We start from the raw sequence: 26,631 nt of genomic DNA on the forward strand, positions 1-26,631 counted from the left end.
TGAGAAGTCGCACCTCCAAGTCTGAGGCCCTGGTTTTCAGCAGGAAAAGGGCGGAGTGAAACACTGGGATTGGGGATACAAGCAGTGTAAATGAGCTTCCTCTGAAGAGGGTCTTGGTTCTAAATTGGAGAAAGGGAGTGGTCATTCAAGACAAGCTCAGAGTAGAGGTGGTCTAAGCATCTGGTCTGGATGCCTCCGGGATGCCTCCTACTTCAGGTGTTCCAGGCATGTCAATCTGGGAGGAAGCGATGGAGCATACCCAGGAGAAACAGGAGGAATAACATCTGTTGGTTTGACTTGAGAACTAGAGGAGGGTCTGAGGTTCTGTGCTTAGATTGTCCATGTGACCCGATGGATGGATGGAAATTCAAAGCAAAGTATTAATCAAATTAGCAGTAATTTGATGATTTAATAAGAAGCATTCAGTGTTTCTGTTACAAGGTGGCTTAGGTGGGCTTGTGTGTGTGTTTTGTCTGAAGGCAGTTCATTTCAGTTAACAAGGGTCACATGGTTTCAATTTGCAGCTTTTATTGGCTGATAAACACGCAGATGTGATAAATTTACTCTGACACTCAGGCTCTGTGTGTGTGTGTGTTTAGATATTTAACAGTGTAACATGAGCACACTCCTGTTTCTATAAAGATAATAAGATCAGATTACTTTTCCTGTATTTAAATTCCCTCATTTGACTGCTCGCATCTCTTTCTTCATCTCTGATCTTTTGCTTTTTCTTCCGCCCTCTCCCTCTGCTTTCCCCCTCTTCTTTAAATTCAGTGTTATTGATCATAACTAAACTGACTTGAATGTGATCGCGCCCTCCGAGTCTGTTTCAGTGCAACAGCACACACTGCAGGCCAGTGTTGGCATTACACCCCAAAAGGCTTAATTTTCTGTCAGTTTTCTTGCTGTCAAAAGCCGAGAATTAAAGTAATTTAAACTCAAATACTATGTTTTAGACATTTCATATTTAATAGGTGTTTGATTCAGGAACAAGTGATGCTGAGAAAAAAGAGTTACTGGAGGAGAAAACCGAAGAAATTAAGTGAAGTGATGTGATTATCCCAGCTGAGAGGCAGGAGGCAGAGTCACCCTGGACCCTGTGTGAGTCTATCGCAGATCATATGATTACAAATTTAGATATTTATTCTGAGTTGTTGTAGTTTTGATCATTTATGAACCTTTATTGCTGTTGTTTACAAGTAGGATGCTGCAAACCTAAAGAAACCAGGTCGCTGTACATGTGGTAAGAACTTGTTTGGATTTGGGTTTTTTGTTTATTTTATTTTCCTCATGTTTCAACTCACCAAAACGTCCACCCGGTTACCAGAAGTTACCAGAAGTCTGTGGTGACTCAAATCTAAAAACGAAGGCCAGACATTTGTATTCAAACCATCAGCAGCTTAGAGGAATAACAACAATAATCTGGCATTGTGGATCGGAGCTGAAAGTGAAACCGGCCGGACCACACACACACACCCTCAGCTCCTTCCTGCAGCGAGTCCAAGTCAAGCTTTGGATGGAGCTGATGGCTGTTACCCGAAAGCATGAGTCATCATGGACGACAGATCGAAGTAAAAACAAACATACTGAAGTTCTTCCACTCTGACGCATCCTGCTGCTGCTGGTCAGACACAAAACAGCAGCTTTGCCACATCAAGGCTTCGGTGGCTGTTGGGCTCAAGCTGCTTTTAGAGCCTCATGGCCACCAGGGAGCTGATTTCTTCTTGCAGGATATCTTTGCCATGCTACTGTCACGCCGTTTGGACCAGCTTTTAGCTTCATGTGGTGATCATTAAACTGATATTTATGTTGCAAACGGGATGAAAAATCTTTAATTTTGTATTTTAAATTAATCTGAGGTTCATCCAAAAGAACAGGCCCTCAAACGCTGTTTTCTCTAAATTATATCTTTTAAATATAACTATATGTAAGCTTTTATTTATTATCAATAACGTGTGTAGATTTCTTCAGTGAAAAGACTGCATCCTTAAGGTTTGGGTTTAACATAAACACAGTTTAGTTAATGTGTAGAAAATGTTTCCTATGTTTTGTTTGGAAAAAAGCACATTTTTAGAAGAAACTGTTGATAAGTTGCAGTCACGCATAAGCCCCAACACAGTACTGCAGTACAGCACTTTGCGTGAGTGGACTCGGTCTTCGTTTGTAATTTCTTTATCTTTAAAAAGAAAGTAAGAAAAAGTGCTGGGCTGAAGGTCAGGAGTGCAGTTTCACATTTCAGCCACCAGAGGGGGTTTATCTTCAGCACATTGACGCACCAGAAAGTGACAGTGTCACAAAGTATCAAGTTTATTAATGTACTTTTAGAAAAACATCAGCAAATAAAATAGATTTTACTAAAACAGGATAAAATCAATAAAGTCTGCTGGAGCAGAAAACTGGAGCTTTGATGATGGGAAAACAGACAGAAATGCACCACTCTGGGCTGGAAATTTACAAAGATTTTTTCCTCCCTGCTGATTCATAACTGTCACATGTTAGTCAGACTCCAACCTGTAGTTAGTTGTTTATTACTTTGTCCTCAAAATATGACAACAAACACAGTGGAAAATCACCAGCAGTAAGCACTCCGGTAGATGTTTATCTTCATCTGCTAGGCTCATTTGAACTTTCAGCTTCTTTGGCAGGATGGTGCAAAAACTGCCTGACAACATAGAGACTCGCAACAGCAGTAAAAGTTTTAGAAATAAGAAGCTTGTGAAGAATGTGAGATCTGAGGCCAAATTCTTGAAACGCTGAGAAAAACAACTCAGTACTCAGGAACAAAAATGTTACCAACGTTAAAATAAAGGTTATTTAAACGTGTTGCTATTTATTTTGGTCATCAATCGCGTGAATTGTTAATAATATGGACTCAGCGAGTTGTTTCTGTACGAAAATCTTTATGCTGGCCCCAAGGTGCACAACACAGCGAGAAAATGGTAAACACAAGATGTACACTGCTCTGCCAAGAAAGAAAAGTCTGCCTGGATTTAAGAGCTTTCCACTGGATTACTACTGCAGTCATTAATATATTTCTGCTGGCAAAAGCTTATTTAATGCTAACAGATGCTGTGAGAACTTCTTTCTTTTGTTAGACAACCATGTTGGAGGATGTATCGAAGGGATGTGGAGAAGATGTTACACTTTTTTTTTTTAACAACGAAGGCCATTTCTGAAACTGCAAAAACTGGACAATGATAAAAATCATGAAAAATAAAATAAAAATCTTTAATGATCATTTAAATATTTAGTGAAATCAAATCATAAAAAATGATAATAGAGCTCATGGCAAAGTTTAATAACCAAGTTAAGAGCACTTCCACAGGCAGTGTGAAGAGAAAATCAGGGGATTGGCATTAAAAGGCTGTACAGCCTTAAGGAAACCACCGATCAGTGATGCTAACTGAGAAAACAAAAGGACAGGGAGCAAGCAGACTGGGCTCAGGAGCAATGGGAAAAGGTCATGTCATCTGGCGAGCGCATATTTAGCTCCAGAGGGATGGGTGCTAGGGCTGTGCCATATTCACACTACAGGCACAACACAGGCACGTCTCACAGTGAGAGAGGGCTCTGAGTAAAAAAGAAAGCCACTTCAACAACCACCAACAAAATACAGTACGCTGCAAAATATGGAGGAAAAGTTGAGGCAAAAAATACATGGTTGAAGGCACGTGAGGAGCAGATGCTAGCAATCAAAAGGAAACAAAGTCAAGCTAGCATGGCTGGAGCTAGCTCCACTCTATAAGATTGGAAGAGCAAGAAGCAGATGGAAATTTCTAAGCAAGGTCAGGTTGAAATTATTTTTCAATTTTATTTTATTGTTCACCTTCTGAAGATTTACAAGGTTCAGTTATGTTAGCACTGTTAAGCTAATTATTTAAGCTATTTCCCTGCCTGGGCTACTTTTGTACCTAGATCTGACTAAGGTTGTGGCACAGTATGTAAGGCTACTATTGGACTATAATGCCACTGCAGCTTGGTGCTGGCACATTAACTAATCAACCATCAGTAACAGTAGCTCAATGGAAAAGAAGGAAAATGCCCTTTGTTTTGTTTGCACTCATAAATGCTGCTGTCTGAGATCAAATGTAATTCAGACACAAATATCATTATCACAAATGTCCTTTAAAAATGAAATTTTGAGGTTATATCAATCATCATTGGGATGAAGTAGCATGCCTAGTGCCAACAGTAGAGACCTGTGAGGGGAGTCTTATGATGTGAGGTTGAGTTCAGTTGGTCAGGTCTACGTTTATCAATGATTTATGTTCAAACGGTGAGGCCAGCTGACTGCCTGAATGTGCTGAATGACCAGGTTCTGCCTGCCCTGATGGTGCAGGCATCTTACCAGATGACAATGGCAGCATGAGGCATCATTTTCACGCATGGATTGGTCACAACAGAGTCCAGACCATAACCCCACCTTTGACATTTGCTGAAGAACCTTTTATGCAGCCATCTGACCGCACTCATGATCAATACACAGCCATGGAGAAAAATGAAGGCCAATCTGAAGGGAAATAAGTGTAACAATGCACTGAATAACTTTTCAGTTTTTTTAGTTTATGTTTTCTGCTGCTTTTAAAACTGTTTTTGTTCTTTTTGCAGTTTTTTCTGTTCTTTCTGTTTCATCTTCCCTCTCTTTTTTATTGTAGTTGAGCTCATCTTGGGTTTTTTTTTCATTACTTTAAGTCTTGTGTTTTCTGCTTTTTTCTGTTTGGCACCTTGGGGCCACCATAGCTTCAGGATACCACAGTCAGTCATAGCATGAAAATGCCTGCTTGTAATTTATGCAGCGTCGCTGCATTAAAGTGGAGCTTTTAAGGAGGGAACAATGTAAACACAGGTCTACCGAACACAAACCACATCTTAGTTTCTTTTGGTTGTTCACATTCCTGAGAAGGGCTCACATTTCAGACAGTCGTGCTTTGCTCACATTTAGTGGTGCCAACGTGCAAAGGTGCTCAGTGCAATTTTTAAAATCGGCTACTTCTAAAAACGTTAAACTTCCCTTCTCACATATTTGTTGTTTGCTGAGTGCAACAAAGCTACAAAGCTCTCAAGTCTGCAACGTGAGTGACACTTTTGTCACTATTTCCCATTTCCCCCCCCTTTATTTCTCCTCTTTGGCTGTCAGAGGTTCCTCAGATTGGAGCGCTTCATCAGAGCCAACAGAGTCGCCGTCACCGCTGTCGGCGTCCTCGTCTTTCTCCTCCATCTCGTTGGTCACGTATTCGCCTTTATGTCTGGACAGGCACCACATCAGCACGGTGATGACGCAGATCATTAACAACAGCACTACACTTACGATTCCTGTGACGACAGAGGGAAATATCATCACAGAGCCCCCAACTATGCATTTAAAGCATCACTTTCATTGCAATTCAACATAGAATTCAATATCCTGCCTATGGAGTCTGCTGTGTCTCTATTTTTACTTTTCACTTATAAAGCGAAGTTCATGTATTTCATGAACTGATATCTGTAATGAACTGACATAAAAACCTGATATATATTATTAACTGACATTTGCATTTAGTGAACATTTCTGCTGGAGTAACAATTATAACAAGAAAGAAAAACTAATAAAATAAAAACTTCTTTTAAAAATCCAAATTTAGAAACTTTAACACATTAAAGAATACTTCAATTTTATATCCCACTATTAGTAAAAACTTCATTAACTGAAACAAAAAATTCTGGAGAATACGAGACCTGTAAAAATTTTTCTTTTAACAAATTAGAACCAAATTTACTCAATTACTAAAATTATAGATTAAAGAGGTAATTACATTTCCAAATATGTTCTTCTATTTCCTTATTTATCCCTTAGATTTAATAATTTAATTTAAATAAATCTACATCTACAGTTTAGTCTTTAAAACTTGCATTTTATATTTAAAGCTATTAGTATTATTATATTGGTCGATGATTATTTTATCACATTCCTGACTACATATGATTTGGTCGTTGGAAATAAGATTTGAAAATCATTAATCCGTACAGAACAAGTTATTAAGCAGAACATCTTTTTCATTCATGTGAACTGAAATAAAATTCAGCAGATTCACACTCATTGTTGAACATCATAAGAAAAGAAGTCACTTCTCACCACCAATCAAAGCGGCAAAATCTCCAGTGTCATAGGTTTCTGTAAAGACATGAAAATTAAGTCAAACTCAGGTGACGTTTGATATCTAAATCAAATGACATACAGTAGAGGTTAAAATACAAACTTCTGTGTCAGATTCATCTTGTAGAAAAGCTACAGAGGTCCAGATAAAAGTCAGTGACAAAGGCAAAGTGAAATTTTGAATCATTCTCTCAATCTACAGCCTCCTCGCTCATGTACTGTCACAAGCAGCAGCTCACAATATTAAGTTATCTGGGGGACACAAACAGCCGTTTGTGTTTACATTTTCCCTCAGAGTCCAGCCGTGCGTGGCATTCAAACAACGGCCGTCAATTTAAGAGCCTCAGTGTGTGTAGAAGCAACATGACTGCAAGGCCAAAAAGAAACGTTACACACCATATTTTAGAAAACAAGTGAGCAAAATCAAGAAAGATATATATATCAGTGTTTATGAGGTTTATGGTACCTAAAAGTTTCATAGTTTAAGAAAATCAAAGCCAAATTTAAAGGATAATAATGATGAAATTTGATGAGAAGTTGTTGTTTTAAGTTTGCTGATAATAAAAATGACTGTTTATGCAAACAGAGCTACTCTTTCACTTTTAACTTTCCAAAGATTTACCAAGAAAAAAAGTTTGCTGTAAGTTCCTGGAAAAGCATGTTAACTCATTAATACCAATACAACTGTTGTGTATAGGTGTGTTTGTTCAGAAATAACTATTTTTTGCTGTTCATGTACACAAATAGCCACTTTTTTTTCTTGTCACTGTGCATACATTTGTAACATATTTCAACAGGTAACAGTATCCGCTTCAAAAACTAACCTTTAATTGATTAACAATAATGCTTTTGAGGAACCTAATAAAAAGTAAAATTACTGTTCAGAAAAAAAAGCCAGTATCTTAAGAACATAACTTCCAGATACTGTTGATCTGCTATAGATAGTTTTAAGAGCTGATGCATCTTTTCTTTTGTCCTCCACTTGTTTAGTTCCTCAAATCTTTTAAGGACACACTGCACACCATGCTGAGATATGCCAAGTTTTCAACTAAAGCTCTTTGGGAATCAGCTTGTTGGTGCAAAAATATTATTTTATGTCTGTAACTGTGTTAACTTTGGCATTTAATAAATTAAAGAAATTTGAACAAATGATATATTTTTGTGACAGGCTGCTAGTAACAAAGTGCCTAAAGATGCTATTTGAAATTCATTCTTTGCTAAGTTGTCTGATATTTGTAGACACAACACTGGATCGAGGCAGCACGGTGGCACGGTGGTTAGCACTGTTGCTGCACAGCAAGAAGGTCCTGAGTTCAATTCCACCATCAGGCCGGGGTCTTTCTGTGTGGAGTTTGCATGTTCTCCCCGTGTCTGCGTGGGTTCCCTCCGGGTACTCCGGCTTCCTCCCACCGTCCAAAGACATGCAGCTTGTGGGGATAGGTTAATTGGATAATTCAAATTGCCACTAGGTGTGAATGGTTGTCTGTCCCTGTGTGTTAGCCCTGCGACAGACTGGCGACCTGTCCAGGTTGTACCCTGCCTTTCGCCCTATGACAGCTGGGATAGGCTCCAGCGCCCCCTGCGACCCTGAAAAGGATAAGCGGAAGTGGATGGATGGAACACTGGATCATCCCTTGAGTTAAGTGCCTTAAGTGAAAATGAGTGAAAAAGCAGCCAATATCCACAGAAAAAACTTCAGAAGGCCTAAAGATCTGTTGCTCAAGAGAACTTTATAACATTACTGGAAATTCTGGCTCCTTGGAAGCAAAAATATAAAGAAATGTTTCTCAAGACTTTTGCACTGCAGGTTATTTTGCAATGGCATGTTACAGTTTGTTTCTGTTTGTAGACTTCTGATTGGCCAGTGTTTCTGTATCGCCACCTGTTGCTATGGCATCTTGACAATGCTTAACATCATTTTTTTGCATTTCACGTCGATAGACCTTTCAAACTGAAATTGAAAATCGCAGTTTTTTGAAAGATACCTGTGTACACGATGACTTATTAACAGCAGAATTCAGCAATTTGTTGTTCATATGTGTTAAATCTCTATATCTGATGTGTCTAATATTAATCAAGCATTCTTCTAAAAAGAAGCAGAGAACACTAAGTGTTTAACAACACTTAAGAAAAGACCCTTTGGCTGTTGCAGTTCAATATAAAAGTTATTTCTAGGCTGCGTTGGTCCTGCCAGGCCCTGCTGTGGAAACGAGGACAGGTACGAGCGTTTTAGGCCCTTATCTCCACAGCGACAGACCCCCGAGGCGTCACGCTCGCTCCTTCCCATGCTCCACTCTGACATCGGGCTGATAAGACACTCCCTGCTAACGCACACAAACATCTCGGCTGGTTCACTGTGTTTGCAGGGTGTTTGTCCCACAAACTGGATGTTGAATTTTAGTGTCCTAAAATCTAAATCTATTAAAAAAATGATTATGCATGTGATAAGATTTTTGGGGCTGGTTTAAATTTGTTATTCAAGCAAAAATAATGGTGCAGTTATACAATTTATAAGGCAATTATTTTGTGATTAGTGGGGCAATCAGCTGCTTTTCCAGTGTCCCACTGAGTTCTGCACATGGACTCCAGCTCCAGTCTGTGCAGACATCATGACCAATACAGATCCTAATGAAAAAAATCTTTGATAGGCATTAATCACCGTGATTTTAGTGGTCTTCTTCGATAATCAGACATCGGACACAGACATGTACAGTGCTCATATACAGAATAGTCTTGAATCATTATGGAATGCACTGTGTGAAATGTAACCATCACATTTACAAATACACGATAATCTCTACAGTACCTGACATTAAACTGAAAATAAAAAAATCAGCACTTTGTCATAACACTCTGGATCCTCCTGTAGGTCATCTTTGTGATCTGTGATAAATCAATACACCCACCAGTGCACAGGAGAAATAACAGCTGTAGCTAAACCGGCAAATTGCTCTTTCAAGATGTCAACAAATCCTGTAGCGCACCAACTCTTTTGTATTTGTTTTTGATTTATTCATAAGAAATAACTATACAAATGCGAATATTTTATTATAACTGTAATCCTGTGTAGCAGAATTTGATTAATATAAAATATAAATCAACTAATCTCTTTATGAACACTGTTAAGATTTTGAATAAACACATATACAAACTTATCAAACAAATTAAAATAATAATAAAAGTGTAAAAAAAACATTTAAGCAGCAACAACAGACAGCAGATAGATGAGTGATGTTTCCCTGTGGTCTACTTATGCTATATTCATGTTTATTGAACAAATGTTATGGTGAAATAAAATAAAAGACAATTCACACATTTTCCAGGCACATACCCTTGGGTCCTATCTTGGTCACAAGGTCTGAAAAAGGAGAGGGGCTTGTTCCTGACAAAGGGGGCACTGTTGCGTGAGCGTTCATGCTGAAGTGACCTGTGAAGAAACAGCATGATTTATGAATAAAATTCTTCTTGCAGTTAAACTGATGATAATTTCATTTACAGCTAGTGCAGCTAATTTCCTACAAATTTTCCTCTTAATTAGCTGCATTTTCGCTGCAATATTTTAGTTATTTTACGCTGGACCATCTGCTGATGTAATCTCTCCAGCATGTCCTGGCTCTGGCCTGGGGCCTCCTCACGTAGGACGTTCCCACTCTACTCTGAGCCCTTTATTAAAGACCGAGCTCCTCACCGTCTCTCTAAAGTTGATCCCATCCACACTTTGGAGGAATGTCATTTCAGCTGCTTGTATGTGGGATCTCATTCTTTAGGTCACAACCCACAGCTCGTGATGATTGGGGATATTGGTTTGATTGGTTTATTGTGTTATTAATTCTCATTAAATGTTCAGTTTTCATTTTATCCTATTACCTCATGTGAATCCTTGAGGCTTACGATCAGGAAATTTTTAAAGAAATGTTATGAGGAGCATATCCAGGAAATAAGCTGGAAACCCAAACCAACAGTTGTATAACCCTTCCTTTTAAAGTGATTAGTTTTAACTTCTTGTATCGTGATCCCCTCAGGAACTTTTTTCTCAGAGCCAGATTTGAATTCTCTGCCAGATGTTTTGACAGCAGTGAACTAAGTTTGTGTCTGCAAGTGAGAAATCCAGTCAGCATCTCCAATTGTGTCAGGGTTTTTCTGACCCGGTGAACATTTCATTTGTAAAATGCTCCATCTTAGCACATTTCACCACACAATAGAGCCTTTCAAGGGAAATCCATTTTTTCCTGACTCATGAACTCGAGGTGTCGCACTAAAATGCATCCAAAGCGTCGACGTTTGCCTCCATAACAAGAGTCATGCTTCGGGTAAACAGCTGCAGAGCATTAAAGTGTAATGCACAAATATGACACTTTAATCACCAGGTTATTTGAGTTTAATGCTCTTTAAACATCCCTAACTGAGGTGCCTAAGGTTTTTATTTGTTTCCACTAAAACAGTACGTTAGTTTCACACATGCAACTTTTAAAATAAGTGAGAACAGATTGTTGACCACTGACTATAACCTGAAAACAAAGTGCCCAACAGTTTGTTTGCAGAGCAGCTCGTTCTGCTCAAAGCAACACAAAACCACAGCAAGGATTTTGACATAAAGACAAAAAGAAGCTCACCAGTTTCTGAGAGTCAGCAGGCAACTCTTCCTACGCCGACAGAGTGTACGTTGGACAACACACACAATTCAAAACACACTCACAAACACACATACGGATGGGTGTGGTGTCAGTCCCCAGGGTCGAGATCTGTTCCCCCTCTGGCCAATAGCGGAGCTGACTCCACCTCTCTGATCCTAAACAGCCTGCAGATGTCTGAGTGCATGCAGCTGACAACGCCTCTTGCATCATCTGTTAACACACAGAGGAGCACTTCAGTGTGTGTGTGTGTATGTGTGTTTTTGTTGTTTGGCCCTTGTGCACGTCCTGTGCTGAATAATCCTTACCTTCAGCCTGGTTATTAATGTGAACCATCTTCTTTTAGACAAATAAAGATGGTTTCTTAACAAGAAAATGGTGTTAGTTTTTTGCCTTCCTGTTTTACTTTGAAAGTTAGTCTTGCTTTGGTTTGACTTCCTGCTTTTGTTCTTTTCCCTCCTTTGTGTATGTCAGATTGTTTTGTTGCCTTCCTGTGTTCTTTACTTGTGGTCTTGTTTTGTACTTTTGGAGTTTGTCTTTCTTGGTTGCCTTCAGTTCTTATACTAAACTATATATCTAGCACTTTTTTGTTATATGTTTCATTACATTTTTCTTTTGTGGAGTTTGCATGTTTTCCCTGTGCCTGCATGGATTTCTTCCAATAGTCCAAATACATGCATATTGAATTAATTATGGATTCAGTGCAGGAATTGATGGTTGTCTCCATCTGCACTGTAATAGACTTGCACAGCACACTTTCATCCTGCTGTGTCACATAATGCCACCAATGCTATTCAAGGTGTATGACTATCCCTGTCAGTATTGACCATCAAAAAATGTTTGTTAGGAGGTTGAAGGAGTGGTGGAGTTAAGAGGCATTTCAGCCGTTAGTACCTCTGACCTTCATTTATGTTCACTTGTTGGTTAGGTTTAGACACTAAAAAGTACTTGGTTAGGTCTGTTTGGTATTAAAACACACCATTAGACCATTAATCTTTGACAGAAATCTTGCCATCTTGCTAATGCCACAACCCAACATCAAAAATGAGACCTAATAGTGGCTGTTATGCTACAGTTACACTTGGGAAAACAGTTGCTGGGATAGCATGACCAATATTATTACTGAACACAATGAATTTGGGAACTTGTTGCCTTTGAAGTGGTTGCTTTAAAGACAACCACTCACAGTTAGTTGCCATCTTCAAAGAGACTTGGGTTTGCTGTGATGAAACGGCAATAACATGAAGTCAGTCTGTTGTCAGTTTGTAATTGAATGGGGTCAAGTTGCCAATCGGTTTGTGGCAATGCAGCGATTGACTGTGATAAACTCTGTCGCTGTCTGCATATACAGAAATTATCTACTCACATCTACAGTCCAGCCACAACCTAAAAAATCCGAAACAGAAATTCTTGCATAGTTTCTCAGGACAGTTATTTAACTGCAACATGACATAGGCATTCACAATTCTAATTTTTTTTATTCGAATATACCCAGAATACAACCAGTTGGCAACCAAATCCCCTGTTGCACCGTGTTTTTCTTGGTACCAAGGATGTTGCTATCCGATTTTTACTCTAGTAATAACAAACAGCTTCCGTCGATGATAAAGGGAATGATTAGTTTGATGTATTTTTCTTTTAAGCTCACACTTGTGATGAATGAGTTTTGATGGCTGTTCTTGAAGGAGCACGTACAGATCACCAGAATTTCTTGGACTGTTATAACTGTGAACTGCTGATCAAAAGAGGTTGTGGACTTCACCTGACTCTCCTTCATATTTGTATCTTATTTTATTATTTGAAGTATTTCCATTAAACTTTAAGAAATGTTGGACTTGTTTAGCAATCCATTCATGTTCTGATGACCTGTCATGTACCTCATCATCATCCCAAAATCAGCATGAATAGACTCCATCACCTAAGAGACCGTAAATAGATGAGCCATTAAGAAAATGAATGGATGCTTTAAAAAACTGTCATAAAGATGAAACATGCTGATTAAGGTGCACTCTAAAGAGAAATATCCACTGATGCCACTTAATTTTTATGACTCACACTGAGTCATATTTGTGCTGCAAATGTGAAGTTACAGGAATAAAATACTAAACATTTCTGTGCCTCAGAAAAGACTAACCACTGGACCATTTAGTGTATTTATTTAAATTTCACTGTGTTTTAGTTCAGTATTGGTCTCAATAAGTCTTAAAAAAGCTTCTCATATTTCCTTAAAAAAACATCTTCTAAAAAAATGTGCTAAAAGGACAAACTGAACTTCAGTTTTTCCTGAATAGCCTCTTTGCTAAACAGGAAAGACCTGCAGGCCAGTGACATTCGAAACACTAAAAGAGCACTGTTAAACTAAACGGCTACAAGTATTTCGTTGTCAGGGCTCTCCGAATACTTTTTTGTTATTGTCACCGTGCTCACTTTGGCATAACACAAATATATTAGGAGTAAAACCACAGAGAAAAACAACATATGAACTTTTAATGGTTGAGCAACTCTGCAGAACTGCTATGTAAATATTACTGCAGTGCGTCTCTGAATTCTTCTGACAGCCACCCAAGATAAGAATAAACAGCCTTCTTTGTCCCCTCGCTACAGAAATATTGACTGACTAAGTCACAAACTGACCATTTAATTAAATTCGTATCACCAACGTCCAAACAACCCAACATTCAACATGTCATGATGCACATCCGACAAACTCTTCTGTTGCACTGTTTAACTGATCATTTCTACATCTATAATGATTTAGATTTGCTTCTCATGCTGAATACATGTAAACCTACAAAGAGCTACAGCAACTACAAGCTAACATTTAAAGTCAGTTAAAAGTAATTTTAATTACTTGCCTACCAGCAACTATTTTAAGATACGTATTAGTCATTTTAACCATTTTGACCTCGATGTAATTTTTACCAAAACATCAAATAAACGTAGATGTAAATAACACATAAAACATGTACAATCTACAGTTTTATTAAACACTCTGACTTCAAACTATTGAAAGAGGTTTCCAATGTGACGTCTAAATGAAAACTCACAAGCCATTTTTGAGTGTCTTTATGAGCCAATTAAAAGTTGAATTTTAAAATCTGATAGCCGTTTAGACCTTTAAGAGGGATAGACTGTTTGAATTTCATTATCTTAATAGCCATTTTTCAGATTTTGAGATTTTGAGAGCAAATGAAAAAAAGAATAATTAGACAGAAAACTACCAGCATTTTTTTTTCTAACAAGAAAAAACAAGTCGACAATATCAGGGGTTAAGCAAAGCAGCAGCTACAGTGGGACAAAGCACCAAAAAATAAATAAAATAAAATCTTTGCATTGCCAATCAAATAAGATTTAAAGCTCCTACTGTCTTTGTGAATATGTTTGATGGTATACGCAGTTTCATAAATGAAATCGTTTTAAGAATATGCTTAATGTTGATTCGCATTTAAGCAACTTTCTCAAGATTTAGTGGCCATTGATGACTTTTGACCTAATAAACTCATTAAAGTGTCTCCAAAAGATGACTATAGCAACTTTACACAAACCTAAAATTTACTTTTAAAATTTGATATTCATTTTTTAATTCATTTTAACTTGCCAGCCACTTTATCAGTTTAGTGGCTTTGTCGAATTTTAAAAATGTAAGGAATGATTCAGAAGACAAATATTAAAAGAACTAGACGATAAAATCCTTTTTAGGCGCTTTTCAACACCTGTGAAGTCTCTAAGTAATTTGAGTTTAACAACGGAGGAGCTAGAACACTTTAAACTCTCTAGCCAAACTGAACCTTTTACAAGCCAATGAAATATTTTTTTTGTGTGCCTAAATTGCTGCATTCAGTATTTGCTATTTTATATTTATCTCCAAATCACTATGTTGTGAATTTTAACAAGTCCACAAACCAAATTCAAACTATGATAGTATGTAAGATTAAAAACAAACCAATAGTGTTCTTCAGATTCTTGATTGATTCCTAAAGCTATGAAACTTTTTCAGTTTCAGCGCTTTATTCAATTTTCAGGAATGGATTGAGCTCAGCAAACAAATCCCAAACCCATCTGCTGTTTAAGTGCTTTTAAAATGAAGTCCAACTTACCAGGTACTTTTCCCCCAACTGCTATACAGTTAAAGTTAACAAACGAGGTGTTAGAATAGCTCATACTCACAAGCCATTTTTAAAACTTTTACTAGCTAACTTTTCTCCCCCTCATGCCTCACTTCCCTCTTTTAAAGTTTCACTATCTGCAATATTTCCCCCCTTTACACAATTATTTGGCTCCTAAAATAGCTGAGTTATCTAACTTTAAGTCAACTTTCTCAACTTACTGACTATCCAGAATCTCACATGCAAAATCTTAAATGACTGTTAGTCTCTTAGTAACTGACTAGCCCACAATGCAAACTGCAAATATTTTCAAAATGTGATATTCAGATAGATTTTTTAAACCATGGATGCATTCTTGTGGCTGCTAGACTGAACTAACTTATTAGCTACTTTCTTAGTTTAGTATTAAAGATTTTTAAGATTCATCACTGTCTGAACAAACCTATTCACTAGCTATTCAGGAGCTTTTAATATAAAGCTCAGCTTACAACATATATTTCCAAACTATGATACTGTGAAGTACTGAGCTGCAAGCCACTATCAAAACAAAGCCCTTCAGGCAGTTTGTAGTTTGAAAAACATTCTTTTAAAAGCCGTATTGAAGAACTTTGTGTTTGTCATCATTTGTCTGACATACTACTTATACTACGACTAAAGCAACCAAATACTGTTACTTATTTAATGCCCCTAATGATCAATTTAACAAAGGACCCACAAGTCATTTTGAAACTTTTACTAGCCAGTTAGTTAATTTATTATATGACATCAAACCTTAACGTTGCTTTCAATATTTGATAGTCAATATTTCATTTAGTCAAATAACTGCCTAAAGGGGGCTCTTTAGTTAGTTATTTGACTCCTAAAGCGGTTAACTTGATATGGTCATTCAGGGTTTTACATGCAAAGTCCCAAACTGACGGTTTGTGGCTGCAAGATTGATTTAGCAGTCCATGATGTAGTATATAAACAACTTTTATAATTTCACTGCTAGAACAGCAGCCAAATGTAGCAGCCATTCTCCAAAACCTGTAACATATACAAAGCCTTTACTTATACAAAGTGATGGGAAATGATAAAGAGTACGTGAATAAAGGTGTAACATGTATTGATTGATAAATGGTTGGCTTTGGTGGCCAAACATATAGTGAAACACTTTTAAGATTTGTTCTGCTTGAGCTACTTTAGTTCCTCCTTTTGTACCAATCTTTGCCGCCATTTTGAAGACTTTACATGCCATCTAGAAATGAAAACACAAACGAGGCTGATTTCAGACACTAGACTGGAGCTTTTTACCAGCCACCAGCCACGTAATGGTGGCTGGTGGCTGGATTGTGTTTCCTCCACCCTGCGCTGCTGTGAGGGCATCGACAGTTTGTGCGTTGCTAGGCTTCTGCTTCTTTATAATGTACTGTGGCTCCCCTTTGTCTTCCCGCCCGCTGCCACCTCCTTATTCGTGCTCGTCCTTGAAAAACTCGTGGCAACAGACGGTAACTACGGAGATGAATGTCATGAACTCCTGAAAGTTGCACTCGGCGTCGCCGTCGGTGTCCAGGCTGTCCATCAGGCTGTCCAGCGCAGCCTGGTCATTCACATGCTGCAGGGAGGGAGGACGGGTTCAGCTCGGGACAACAAAACTCCAAACTGGTGCTTAACAGTTTATGTCATATGCTTTTAAATCTCAATATATATATATATATATATATATATATATATATATATATATATATATATATATATATATATATATATATATTATTACAAATTTCTCATCTCACCGCCATCAGATCTGGGAGCTCGTCATGAAGCAGGTCCTTCAGCTCGCTCTTCTTCAGTTTATGTTTGTCTCCTTCTCTCTCCGAATACTTCTGAAACACAGCGAGGATGGTGGCCATCGAGGTCTCCAGGTCAGTCATCGTCACCTGTCTGTTAAACCTTGAAAAGTAAAGTAAATAAAAGCGTTAATCTTAAGACCATTTTGGGAGATTCAAAGAAAGTTAAATCACTTTTATATATTTTTTTGAAATTATATATATTTTTAAATATATATAATATATAAATATGAAGTCGCTGAATTATTTTCTTATATATTATATAAATTATATTCTGATGAACTTAAAAGTATTGATTTATGATTCCTGAAAAAAACACAAGTAAAAGTACTTAAATAACACTAATACACATAATACCAAGGGTTGTTCTTTTTAGCATTTCTAGAATTTGGGAGTGGACCACATTTATTAACATGTGGAAAGTACAAGGATTGGCTCTGTATGACTTTATTTGACATCTTTTTTTTCTGACCATTTGGCAAAGAAAGGTGGCCATTATGCTTGAGTAAATGGACCACAGTTAAAGCCTGTGCAGGTCCTCAGTTGTGCAGGTTCATGGTAGCTTAAGTGCTTGAAATGAAGGCAGATGAACTTCATTTTAGGATTGTGGAGGGGTGAAATGTCTTGACGAATCAAAAAGAAGTCAACTTGCCTTCATTTTAAGCACTTAACCGCAGTTAACAAAACTTTTTTTACTCACGTGCTGATGATTTTCCTTTGCAGATATAAAAAAATCGGACTCCATAATTAACAGAGAGACTTAAATTAATTCGTTTTACCAGCATTACAGAGCAAAAAATGCCCCGCTTTAGCCTTAAATGCCGGGCAGTATTGATACGGTAACGAATCCTTCTTAATTTTAGATTTTCTTTTTGTGTTTAACAAGTCCTTGAAAAAAGTCATGAAACTTACTAGAAATAGCTTTTGTCTCTTTGCTGCGACATAAAATACAAAAAACAAAGACTTACTGTTGTGCGAGTGCAGGCAGAAGTCCAGAGAGCAGAGGCTGAGGATGGGCTGCAGTCTTTATACTGGACCAGTATGTGGGTGGGGGTGTGAGGAGGTGCAGGTCTGAGGTCAGTTAACCTGTCATTCAAAGTGCTGACCAATCCCAAGTGTCCACCTCTCCTCACTCCACTGCAGCCCTGCAGGAACCAGCACTGACTCTGCAAACTTTAAAATAAGAGAGCAGATTAATTTCGTGGCCTATTTTCATGACTTCTGATGTCGTCACTCAGTAATCTCCACACTGCCCTTCTGTATGTCCTCCTTGTCTGAAGTCTTCCTCTTTTTTTCATACTTTACCTTCAACTTCCTTTGTCCAGTACATCCATCCCTCCTCTAACATGTCCAAACCATCGCAGCCTTGCCTCTCTAACTTTGTGTCCAAACTGCTCCACCTGAGCTGTCCCTCTGATGTACTCATTTCTAATCTTGTCCATCCTGGTCACTTCCAATTAAATATTAACATTTCCTGTTTTTTTTCCAGTGCCACTATCTCATAGCCATGCATCTTAGCTGGTCTCACTACCATCTTGTAAACTTTGCCTTTCACTCTCGCTGCAAACCTTCTGTCTCAAATCATCGCTGACGCCTGTCGCCACCCACTCTAACCTGCTGTTGTTTTGGATGGTTGAGGTATTTAAAACTCATCCATGTGCACTACCTCTGCTCCTTTCGGCTTTCCCTTTACATGATTAAACTTTTTATTGATCTTCTCTTCAGAGCATACCTCCACCTGTCCAAGATCACTTCGACCTGCTTCGACCCTTTGACTACAGATTGCAGTGTCATCTGTAAACATCAATGCATATTTATAAAGTATTCCCACCTGATTAAAGATGCCAAATGTATTGCCTTTTCCCTGTGACCTTGGCATTATCCCAGGACTATAGTGTGGTGTTAATAACACCGACGTCATAGGTTCAACTCCTATGCTGGCTATAAAATGGATAGTTGCAAAGCCTGTGTCATATTTAATGCAACAGGCATTATACTTAGGTTTTGCATATTCATTGTCAGATATCATGATGCATTCTCAATCATCCAGGTAACTAAATCCCAAAAAGTTGTTTCTGTTCATCTGGACGTAGCCTTTTCATCCAAGTGACGTCTTTAGTTGACTAAAGAAGTCAACTGGCGAAGGAACGTTTCTCCCACAGAAAATGCTACATCCAGATGAACAGAATCAACATTTTGGGATTGTCAGATAATGATTTCACCACCAGCACAGATGTGGTGGAGAGTTTCAGTGACTCTAATTAGCTGACATGAAGACTGGCTGACAGCTAGCAGCTACACCCACTGTTATGGCTCAACAGTCAACTTTAAGCCTTGATAGAATTCAAATGAATAAGTAATAAGAATTAATTCACCTCTCATAAACTTGTCATGAAACTCAGTCACTGAATATTGTTTGGTGGAGAATAAAACTGCTTCAAGGTTTGTACACGGCAGCCGGTTAGCTCAGCTGGTTAACTCCAAGGTCCAAACCTCATACTGGCTAATAATAATGGATTGCATTTATATAGTGCTTTTCGAGAACCTCAAAGCGCTGTACAATGCCACTATTCATTCACTCTCACACACTGGTGGAGGCAGCTACAGTTGTGGCCACAGCTGCCCAGGGGCAGACTGACAGAAGCGAGGCTGCCATATCGCACCATCGGCCCCTCTGGCCATCACCAGTAGGACACAATGACCGAGACTGTCCAAGCTGGGACTCGAACCGGCAACCTTCTGATTACAAGACGAACTTCCAACTCTTGAGCCACGATCGCCCTAGTGAGAAGGAAGAACATGTGGTATTGTGCGGTTAAGTGTACATCCAAGAAGTTTGTGCATCAGTTTTGAGTGAAAGTAGCCCATCGCTTAGCACTAATTTGTTAATTACTTAACAAGCTACACTTGCTAGAGTTAGCTGATAATGTAGCACTCTATCTTCTAAACATGGCAACTCTGGCTCCAAACAAAACAGCATGGCGGTGGCTAGCCTCAACTGTTGAACCCTGAAAATGCCAGAAACCAGCAGATGACATCTCTGTGACCTGGTCCAGTCCTGGCGTTTATATGTGGTTAAATGATTAAACACACAAAAATTTATTTGAGTTATTAATATGCCATGTTGGTTAAACCGAGGAGCGTAAAACTGAAATTTATTTACCAAACACCTCAGGACTAATTAAGATTAACTGAGATAAACAGACAAAGTGCCAAACCTCTCCCTCTGTGGCCCTCTCTCTGTTCATAATGGCTCGTATAGCATCCATCTATGTTCTTCTTTCTGCCTCTTTTCGCTGTGTTTGGGCATCTGCTGGGTGACAAAGGCCTGTTTCACAGGAAGCGGCTGGCTGTGCATGTTAATGAAGACGCTCTTTTCACTGCTTAAGTTGGCCAGACGTGTGCCCTCTGCAGCCCAATGAGGGCTCACAAACAGCACATCTGCTCCAGCCAAATAAGCTGAAGTTGACGCTGAAGTCTCGGTGCCAACATTTTACCCCTAAATGCTATAAACAAACATTTCAGGGGTGTACAGAAAACAAATAATTAGTCAGCATCTACACTTTCAGTGCATTGATTTTGGATGTTCAGCCAGGTGGGACTTTGCCTGGTAATAAATAAGGTTTAATACCACAGCTTAGAGTATCTCCATGTGGCCTAATGGACAGGGCGTTTGACTTCAGCTCAAAAGTCTGATGGTTTATGTCCCTTAGTGATTCTGTTCACACAGGCATACGGATCAGTTTGTCTCTAAGCAGAGGCTGCTGGGGTTGGGAAGCCGTTAGCTATATTCAAGGTTGAGATTTCTGTTTTCTTTACAAGTAAAATAACCAAAAACTAATCTGCTTTTTAATGATGACTTCAGTTCAAGTGGGGACAAACGCTAGACAAACCCACCACTTTCCAGGTGGTTCAGCTAAAACATAAAACAAAAAACAAAAAAAAAACAAAACCTCGCATACAGTGTGTTTTTGAAGGGGAAACTGTCTATGCTGAGCAAGGAATGGCAGATTGATTTTGGATGTTGTCAGGTAGGACTATGCCCCATTATAAATAAGGTGCAGCTGAACTGTATGAGCATATGGCTTAATGGAGAAGGTGTCTGGCGAGGGGACTTTACAGTCAACCATGACGCCCTTTGTGGTGCTCAAGTGTTTCAAAATGACCTGGTGATTCTGGCATCTTCCATATTTGGTCAAATTAGAAAAAAATCTGTTTTTCTCACTGCATGTTTGGGCTGCATAATTCAGAAGGTTAGAGCCTGGTGCTACTAATGCCAATGTAATGGGCATGGGCCACATACTGGCCACTTATGATTAAGGCTGTCAGAGATAACATAATTGCCTTAATGATAACATAGTTATCTTATCAAGTCTTATTTTATTAGTCTTATTAGTTTGACTACCTTACCACTCCTGCTCAGTTTGCAGCCCCAACATCTTCTCCTCTCCAGAGCATAACTTGACCTCCACCGTTCGATTAAGGTTTACAAATAAAACAACACAAATCTAAATAGTTCTCGAGTAATGCCCATTGGTTTTGAGATTGACTTGAATCTCTCGGCAGATTCTTTATTTGCATGCAACCAAACATGACCGGTCAGTATCAGCAATCACTAGCACTTTGGCTTTTGATTCCTAAGCAGAAACCAGAAAGCTTACAGTAGCAGCAACTTTGTCCAGAGCCTACATATGACAATAAAGTTAGCATTTGAATCTTGACTCTTGCATATTTTTTCATTGCAGTTGTAGAAAACTAGTCAAATGTACTCTTTCAGTGATGAGGATGTGCACATCCTGGACATGGCTGAATGCTGGTTTGAGTGGGGATTTAAGGAAAAAGGGTATGTCTTTCACCATCTTACAATGCTGTGAGTGCTATGGAACGCCAGGACTGCCATAATGAATTAATTAAATACACCATGTGGCAATAATTAATTAAAATTGGAATTAATTAATTAAATAAATAGTTATGACACATGTAATTAATTAATTATTGACACATTTAATTAATTATTTATGTATTTCACATTTTAATTAATTATTGACACATGTAATTAATTAATTATTGACACATTTAATTAATTAATTATTGACAAATTTATTAATTATTTATGTATTTCACATTTTAATTAATTATTGACACATGTAATTAATTAATTATTGACACATGTAATTAATTAATTATTGACAAATTTATTAATTATTTATGTATTTCACATTTTAATTAATTATTGACACATGTAATTAATTAATTATTGACACATTTAATTAATTATTTAATGATATATTTATTTATTTCATTTTGGCAGTCCTGGCGCCTGGCTCTCATCATGAAATAATTTTATCTGTCAGCCTCACCCATCAGTAGTGCACCGAGGGGGGTTACGTTAACCGGTTTGTTTACATATTCCACTCTCCGTGTTCCACATGTTGCATTCGCAGATTCTCATTATGGCAGTCCTGGCGTTCCATAGAGTGCAGCCACTCTTTGTGAATGCTACTTATAACCATTGACCAATGGTAGTGCCATTTTGCATTTTAAGGATAATGAAACTGAAGTCACAGCCCATTGTCTGTCAGTGGTACTAGTTTTGGCCATTATGCCAATGTACTGTTTATAAGGTTAAGGAAACCTGCAGTCAGCTAAGACTGAAGAAGTTATTTGCATCAGTGACGAAACATTGTGTTTACATGAACTGCATCAGCTTTCTGGGATTTCCTTACCAGGATGACTGAGAATGCATGAAGACTTTTTTGTTATTTAATTGGCTTGAAAGGCACCAGTAGCTTAAGTATACAGTGCACAGGTTCAGGGCTACTTGTAGTTGTCTCTGTGTGTGGCCACGTGGCCCAAGGCGTCTGACTTCGGCTCAGAAGATTAAGGGTTCGAGTCCTTCCATGGTTGCATTAGTTGCTTTCCTCTAACATAAAGATGTTCAGCTTGGTTAGGCTCATGGCATTTACAATGATTACTTTGTAGTGAGGGCACGTATCTGATCACCTGCAATTGAAAACAGCATCCTTTTTCCCCTTGGGCTTTGCTGTCATGGTAGTGTGTCCATTGGGGGTCACCGTTGTAGTTACACTCCACTGGTGCCCACTAAATTTTTGTGACAATTCCTCCCTGAGGAGCTGCTGTCTTGCCTGCTGTTATGTCCTTATGTTTGTCTTGTTATTGGTGGGTCTGCTGCTTCTTTGCTCTCCTGATGGTACTTGACCACCGCTGCATGGTTCTTCTGCTTTTTTCCGCTGACTGACTGCTCCGTATCCAATATTCCTCTGCCCATGTCCAAACAATGCCAACTTCAGCACCCAAACTTTTGAACAATCTGCTTCAGCCTATCAGGATGGCTGAATCAATAGTTTGTTTGAAACAACTTGTTTGTGTATGCAAGCTTTTCATTAAAATTCATCCCAGAAATGTTGGGTTAGATGTAAAACCATATGTTTGACTGTGCTGTAACATGTATACTTATCTAATATACTCTTACTTAATATTTTTTTAAATGTGTTTTTTTTCTTCTTTTTTTTCTTTTTATGGCAAACAGGTATCCTTTCAGGTATAAGCTCAGTTAGCTTAATCTTTCTGTGGTTGTTCATTTTTAGACATTTATCTTTGTTATTCTATGTTTTATTTTACTTTGTTTTTATTTATTCTGCAACCTCATTGTTGATGAACTCGGCCTTGACATGTTGTGTGGGAGTAGTGGTGAACAACTTGCCCTTTTTCTGGGATTAATAAACAACAACAACAACAACAAACTTTATTTATATAGCACATTTAAAAACCAGTGGTATACCAAAGTGCTTAACATAGGAGAGGGTCAGATAAGTAAAAGAGAAAGATGAAGGCCATGGCAAAGTACCAAACATGCTAGCAGGTTAATGGCATTAAAAACACAGAAACAACAGAAATACATATAAAAGCATAATAGAACATTATGTGTAAAAGACAAAAGAGTCAAGAAAAATTTAAAAATAATTAAAAGAGGTTAAGAATAGAACAAAAGTAGCAACAAGCATTAAACTAACTAACTAACAAGCATTAACTGGTAGAGAAGAGTAGAGTTAAGACCAAAGTAAACGGAGTTGCAATAATCCAACCTAGATGTCACGAAGGTGTGGATAAGCTTTTCCAGGTCCCTGTGCGGGAAATAATGTCTGGCCTTGCAAATAAGACGCAATTGATCAAAGCAAGATTTGACAACAGTAGACACTGGTTTGTCGAATTTAAAAGAGCTGTCCAGTAACACACCCAGGTCACTAACAGTGTCGGTAAGGAAACTGGCAAAGGAACCAAAGGCGTCACGGAGTTGGCCACGAGGGATATTACAGTCAAACACAAAGATTTCAGATTTCCTGTCATTTAAGATAAGAGAGTTACCTGAGACCTCACGCATACACTCACAAAAACATTGCAAAGACACAATAAAGCTTATCTAAATCTGGATTTTTTCTGTGTGTCACTAGGCCAGTTAGCTCAGGTGGTTAGAGCATGGTGCTAAAAGACCAAGGTCATGGGATCAACTCCCATACTGGCAATAAGGTAGTTGGGTTAACACTAACTTAATTTCCTTAAGTTAAAATTAACTTATGACGGTGTCTGCAACCCACTTGCTTAACTGTAACGTTACTTATCATGTAGAGAAATACAATGCTTGAGCATTGTATTTCTCTACATGATAAGTTTTGACTCTTTCCTTCGAAGTAATTGGCTGTGCGCTCTGCAGGTTTTCAGGTCAGTTAGGTCAGATGGTTAGTAAATGGTGTCCAAAAGACTAAGTTCATGGGTTCACCTCAAATACTGGCAATAACTTAACTGCCTTAGTGATAAAGCAGTTAAGTTAGCATGGAATTAACCATATTGATGATGGCTTAAGTTAGCTGTACCTGTTGTGCTCACTCTGCTTTTCCCTGCCATGTCTTCCGAACACTCTGAAGAATTTCTGATCTTTTCCATCTCTTCAACTCCGTCACCTTCAGCTCTTCCTCTTGTCTCTTCTACAAGTTGTTTTAGATAGTTGATGCAAGGTATTTAAATTGATCTACTTTACTATTAAGGAAAATAGGGAGGCAGTCAAGAACAAGTGCAGCTGGAAGGACGTCGAGCTGAGCATCAGGCTGAAGCAATTGCTGGTTTCTAAATTGACCCATATAAATTTCTACAAGGACAAACATGATTTCTCAGACTTTTTTGGTAACTCAGACTACCTAAGTTACCAAAAAACCGGCTGTGAGTCACTTATCAGGCTAACACAATATTGCGAACTTACCTTGCTTGCTAGTGCTTGGAGGTTCTCTTCAATAAATTGAGTTTCTCTCTGACTCCTCTCCTCCTGCTGCAACTGAACCATTTGAATGACAATCCAGTTCTTTTCCTCATTAATAAATTGTTGTCAAATTCCCTTATCCTATACCTACATGTCTTCATATCACGATCATTTCTTTTACCACAAAGTGAGAAGCGTTTGTGTTCGAGACTACTCAGTGTGAAGTGCTTAGTGTAATGCTGGAAAACATTATATATTTTAATACCATCACATGGTGTCTCATCCAGTTCATCCAGATTTCATTTCCACAACAGATCTTGTTGGTATCTTCCTTCTCGACACTTTTAAGGCTGTCATACATCAATACAGTGCTTTTCCTCTCCACTCGCACCGCTGTTTTGGCTATATACCCTGTATATAACCATTTTACATTGTCTAATATTATACTGTTATCTTATTTTGCAAAATCAGCTGCTGTGATTGTGCTCAAAGGTACATTGGGAAACCCTGGGTTAACTTATTGATTTGATAACCACCTTCATGTGACCACCTGTCCTGATTGCCAATGTCAGGGTAAGGGAATCTGAAGCTGCATATAAAAACTCGTTTAAAAATATTTTTAGTAAAGTTTTAGATTCTTAAAGTTATTTCAGCCTCATATTCATTCAAGTATTCACATTTTCTCCAAGATCCAGCTGTGACAGACATTTTTCAGATTTACAACGCAGTCAATAATCGATTATTGGTCAGTGTTCTGTGTCAAAAGCTAATTCTTATTAAAATGGTGATTGTTTCAATAACATACAGTAAATGTTTGCAGTGCAGGGAAAACTGTCCACAGAGTTGCAGTGTTAGAAATATAAACACTATCATTTTTATTCTAAGCAGATAAGAAACTACTTGTCATTAATTTAATGCTAACTTAACTACCTTACAGCTAAGGTAGTGAAGTTGTTGCCAGTATGGGGGTTGACCACGTGACCTTGGCATGATCAGTACCATGCTCTAACCGTGTGCGCTAACTGGCCCACAGAAGCACATGCATTGAAGTAGATTAATTTTCCCACCATTGCACTTGTGACTGCAAGTTACCCGTGGTCTCCCAATCTAGCTATGACTGTGTTCAGATCACAGAGGTGGTGCTGATGGTGTCTGAGCAGTTACAAATATGAACATGTGTGTTTGCAGCATAAAACTATAATATTAGAAATACACAAAGAGGTTACACATAGTACACTATGAGAGCAAAAGGTTCAACAGCAAACCATAGTCTTGAGTAGGTTAGGTCTGCAGCACACATTACTATGGCGATTATACTGGATGAAGGTAACCAACCTTTTAGTACTGAAAACCTTGCCTTGTGGTGCATATTCCTGCTGCAACATATTTTTATAGTAATTAGTTAAAAGATCAGTTCAGTCATCTAGACTAGAAATCTAAAACCTCTAAATGACTCCAAGTTGTCTAGGCGTCTGCGTTTGGATCTGGTGGTTGAGGGTTTAAGTCCCATCACGTGCAACTAGTCTTGGCCTCCAGGTTAAACTGTGGGATTGCTTCTTGAGCAGAGATGGGCAGTAACGCGTTACTGTAATCCGATTACTTTTTTCAAGTAACGAGTAAAGTAAGGGATTACTATTGCAAAAACGGTAATTAGATTACC

General features: G+C 38.3%; 2 protein-coding genes across 2 annotated transcripts; both read right to left on the reverse strand.

The window, feature by feature from the left end:
• Window positions 1-2,290: 2,290 nt before the first annotated feature.
• On the reverse strand, window positions 2,291-10,873 carry gypc (glycophorin C (Gerbich blood group)). Its single transcript, XM_085398981.1, has 4 exons — window positions 10,747-10,873; window positions 9,465-9,560; window positions 6,113-6,151; window positions 2,291-5,313 (listed from the first exon to the last, which is right to left on the reverse strand). The coding sequence occupies exons 2-4, from the start codon at window positions 9,547-9,549 to the stop codon at window positions 5,114-5,116; spliced, it is 324 nt and encodes a 107-aa protein (XP_085255107.1). The 5' UTR covers window positions 9,550-9,560; window positions 10,747-10,873; the 3' UTR covers window positions 2,291-5,113.
• Window positions 10,874-12,347: 1,474 nt separating this feature from the next.
• s100b (S100 calcium binding protein, beta (neural)) lies at window positions 12,348-17,778 on the reverse strand. The gene is made up of 3 exons (XM_085399251.1): window positions 17,668-17,778; window positions 16,646-16,802; window positions 12,348-16,464 (listed from the first exon to the last, which is right to left on the reverse strand). Exons 2-3 carry the CDS (start codon window positions 16,781-16,783, stop codon window positions 16,318-16,320), a joined length of 285 nt encoding a protein of 94 aa, XP_085255377.1. The 5' UTR covers window positions 16,784-16,802; window positions 17,668-17,778; the 3' UTR covers window positions 12,348-16,317.
• Between the last annotated feature and the right edge of the window lie 8,853 nt (window positions 17,779-26,631).

This window comes from Rhamphochromis longiceps, linkage group LG23 (genome assembly GCF_057381845.1).
Source record: "Rhamphochromis longiceps isolate RC_006_pf linkage group LG23, R_longiceps_female_GT1.1, whole genome shotgun sequence".
Taxonomy (NCBI): Eukaryota; Metazoa; Chordata; class Actinopteri; order Cichliformes; family Cichlidae; genus Rhamphochromis; species Rhamphochromis longiceps.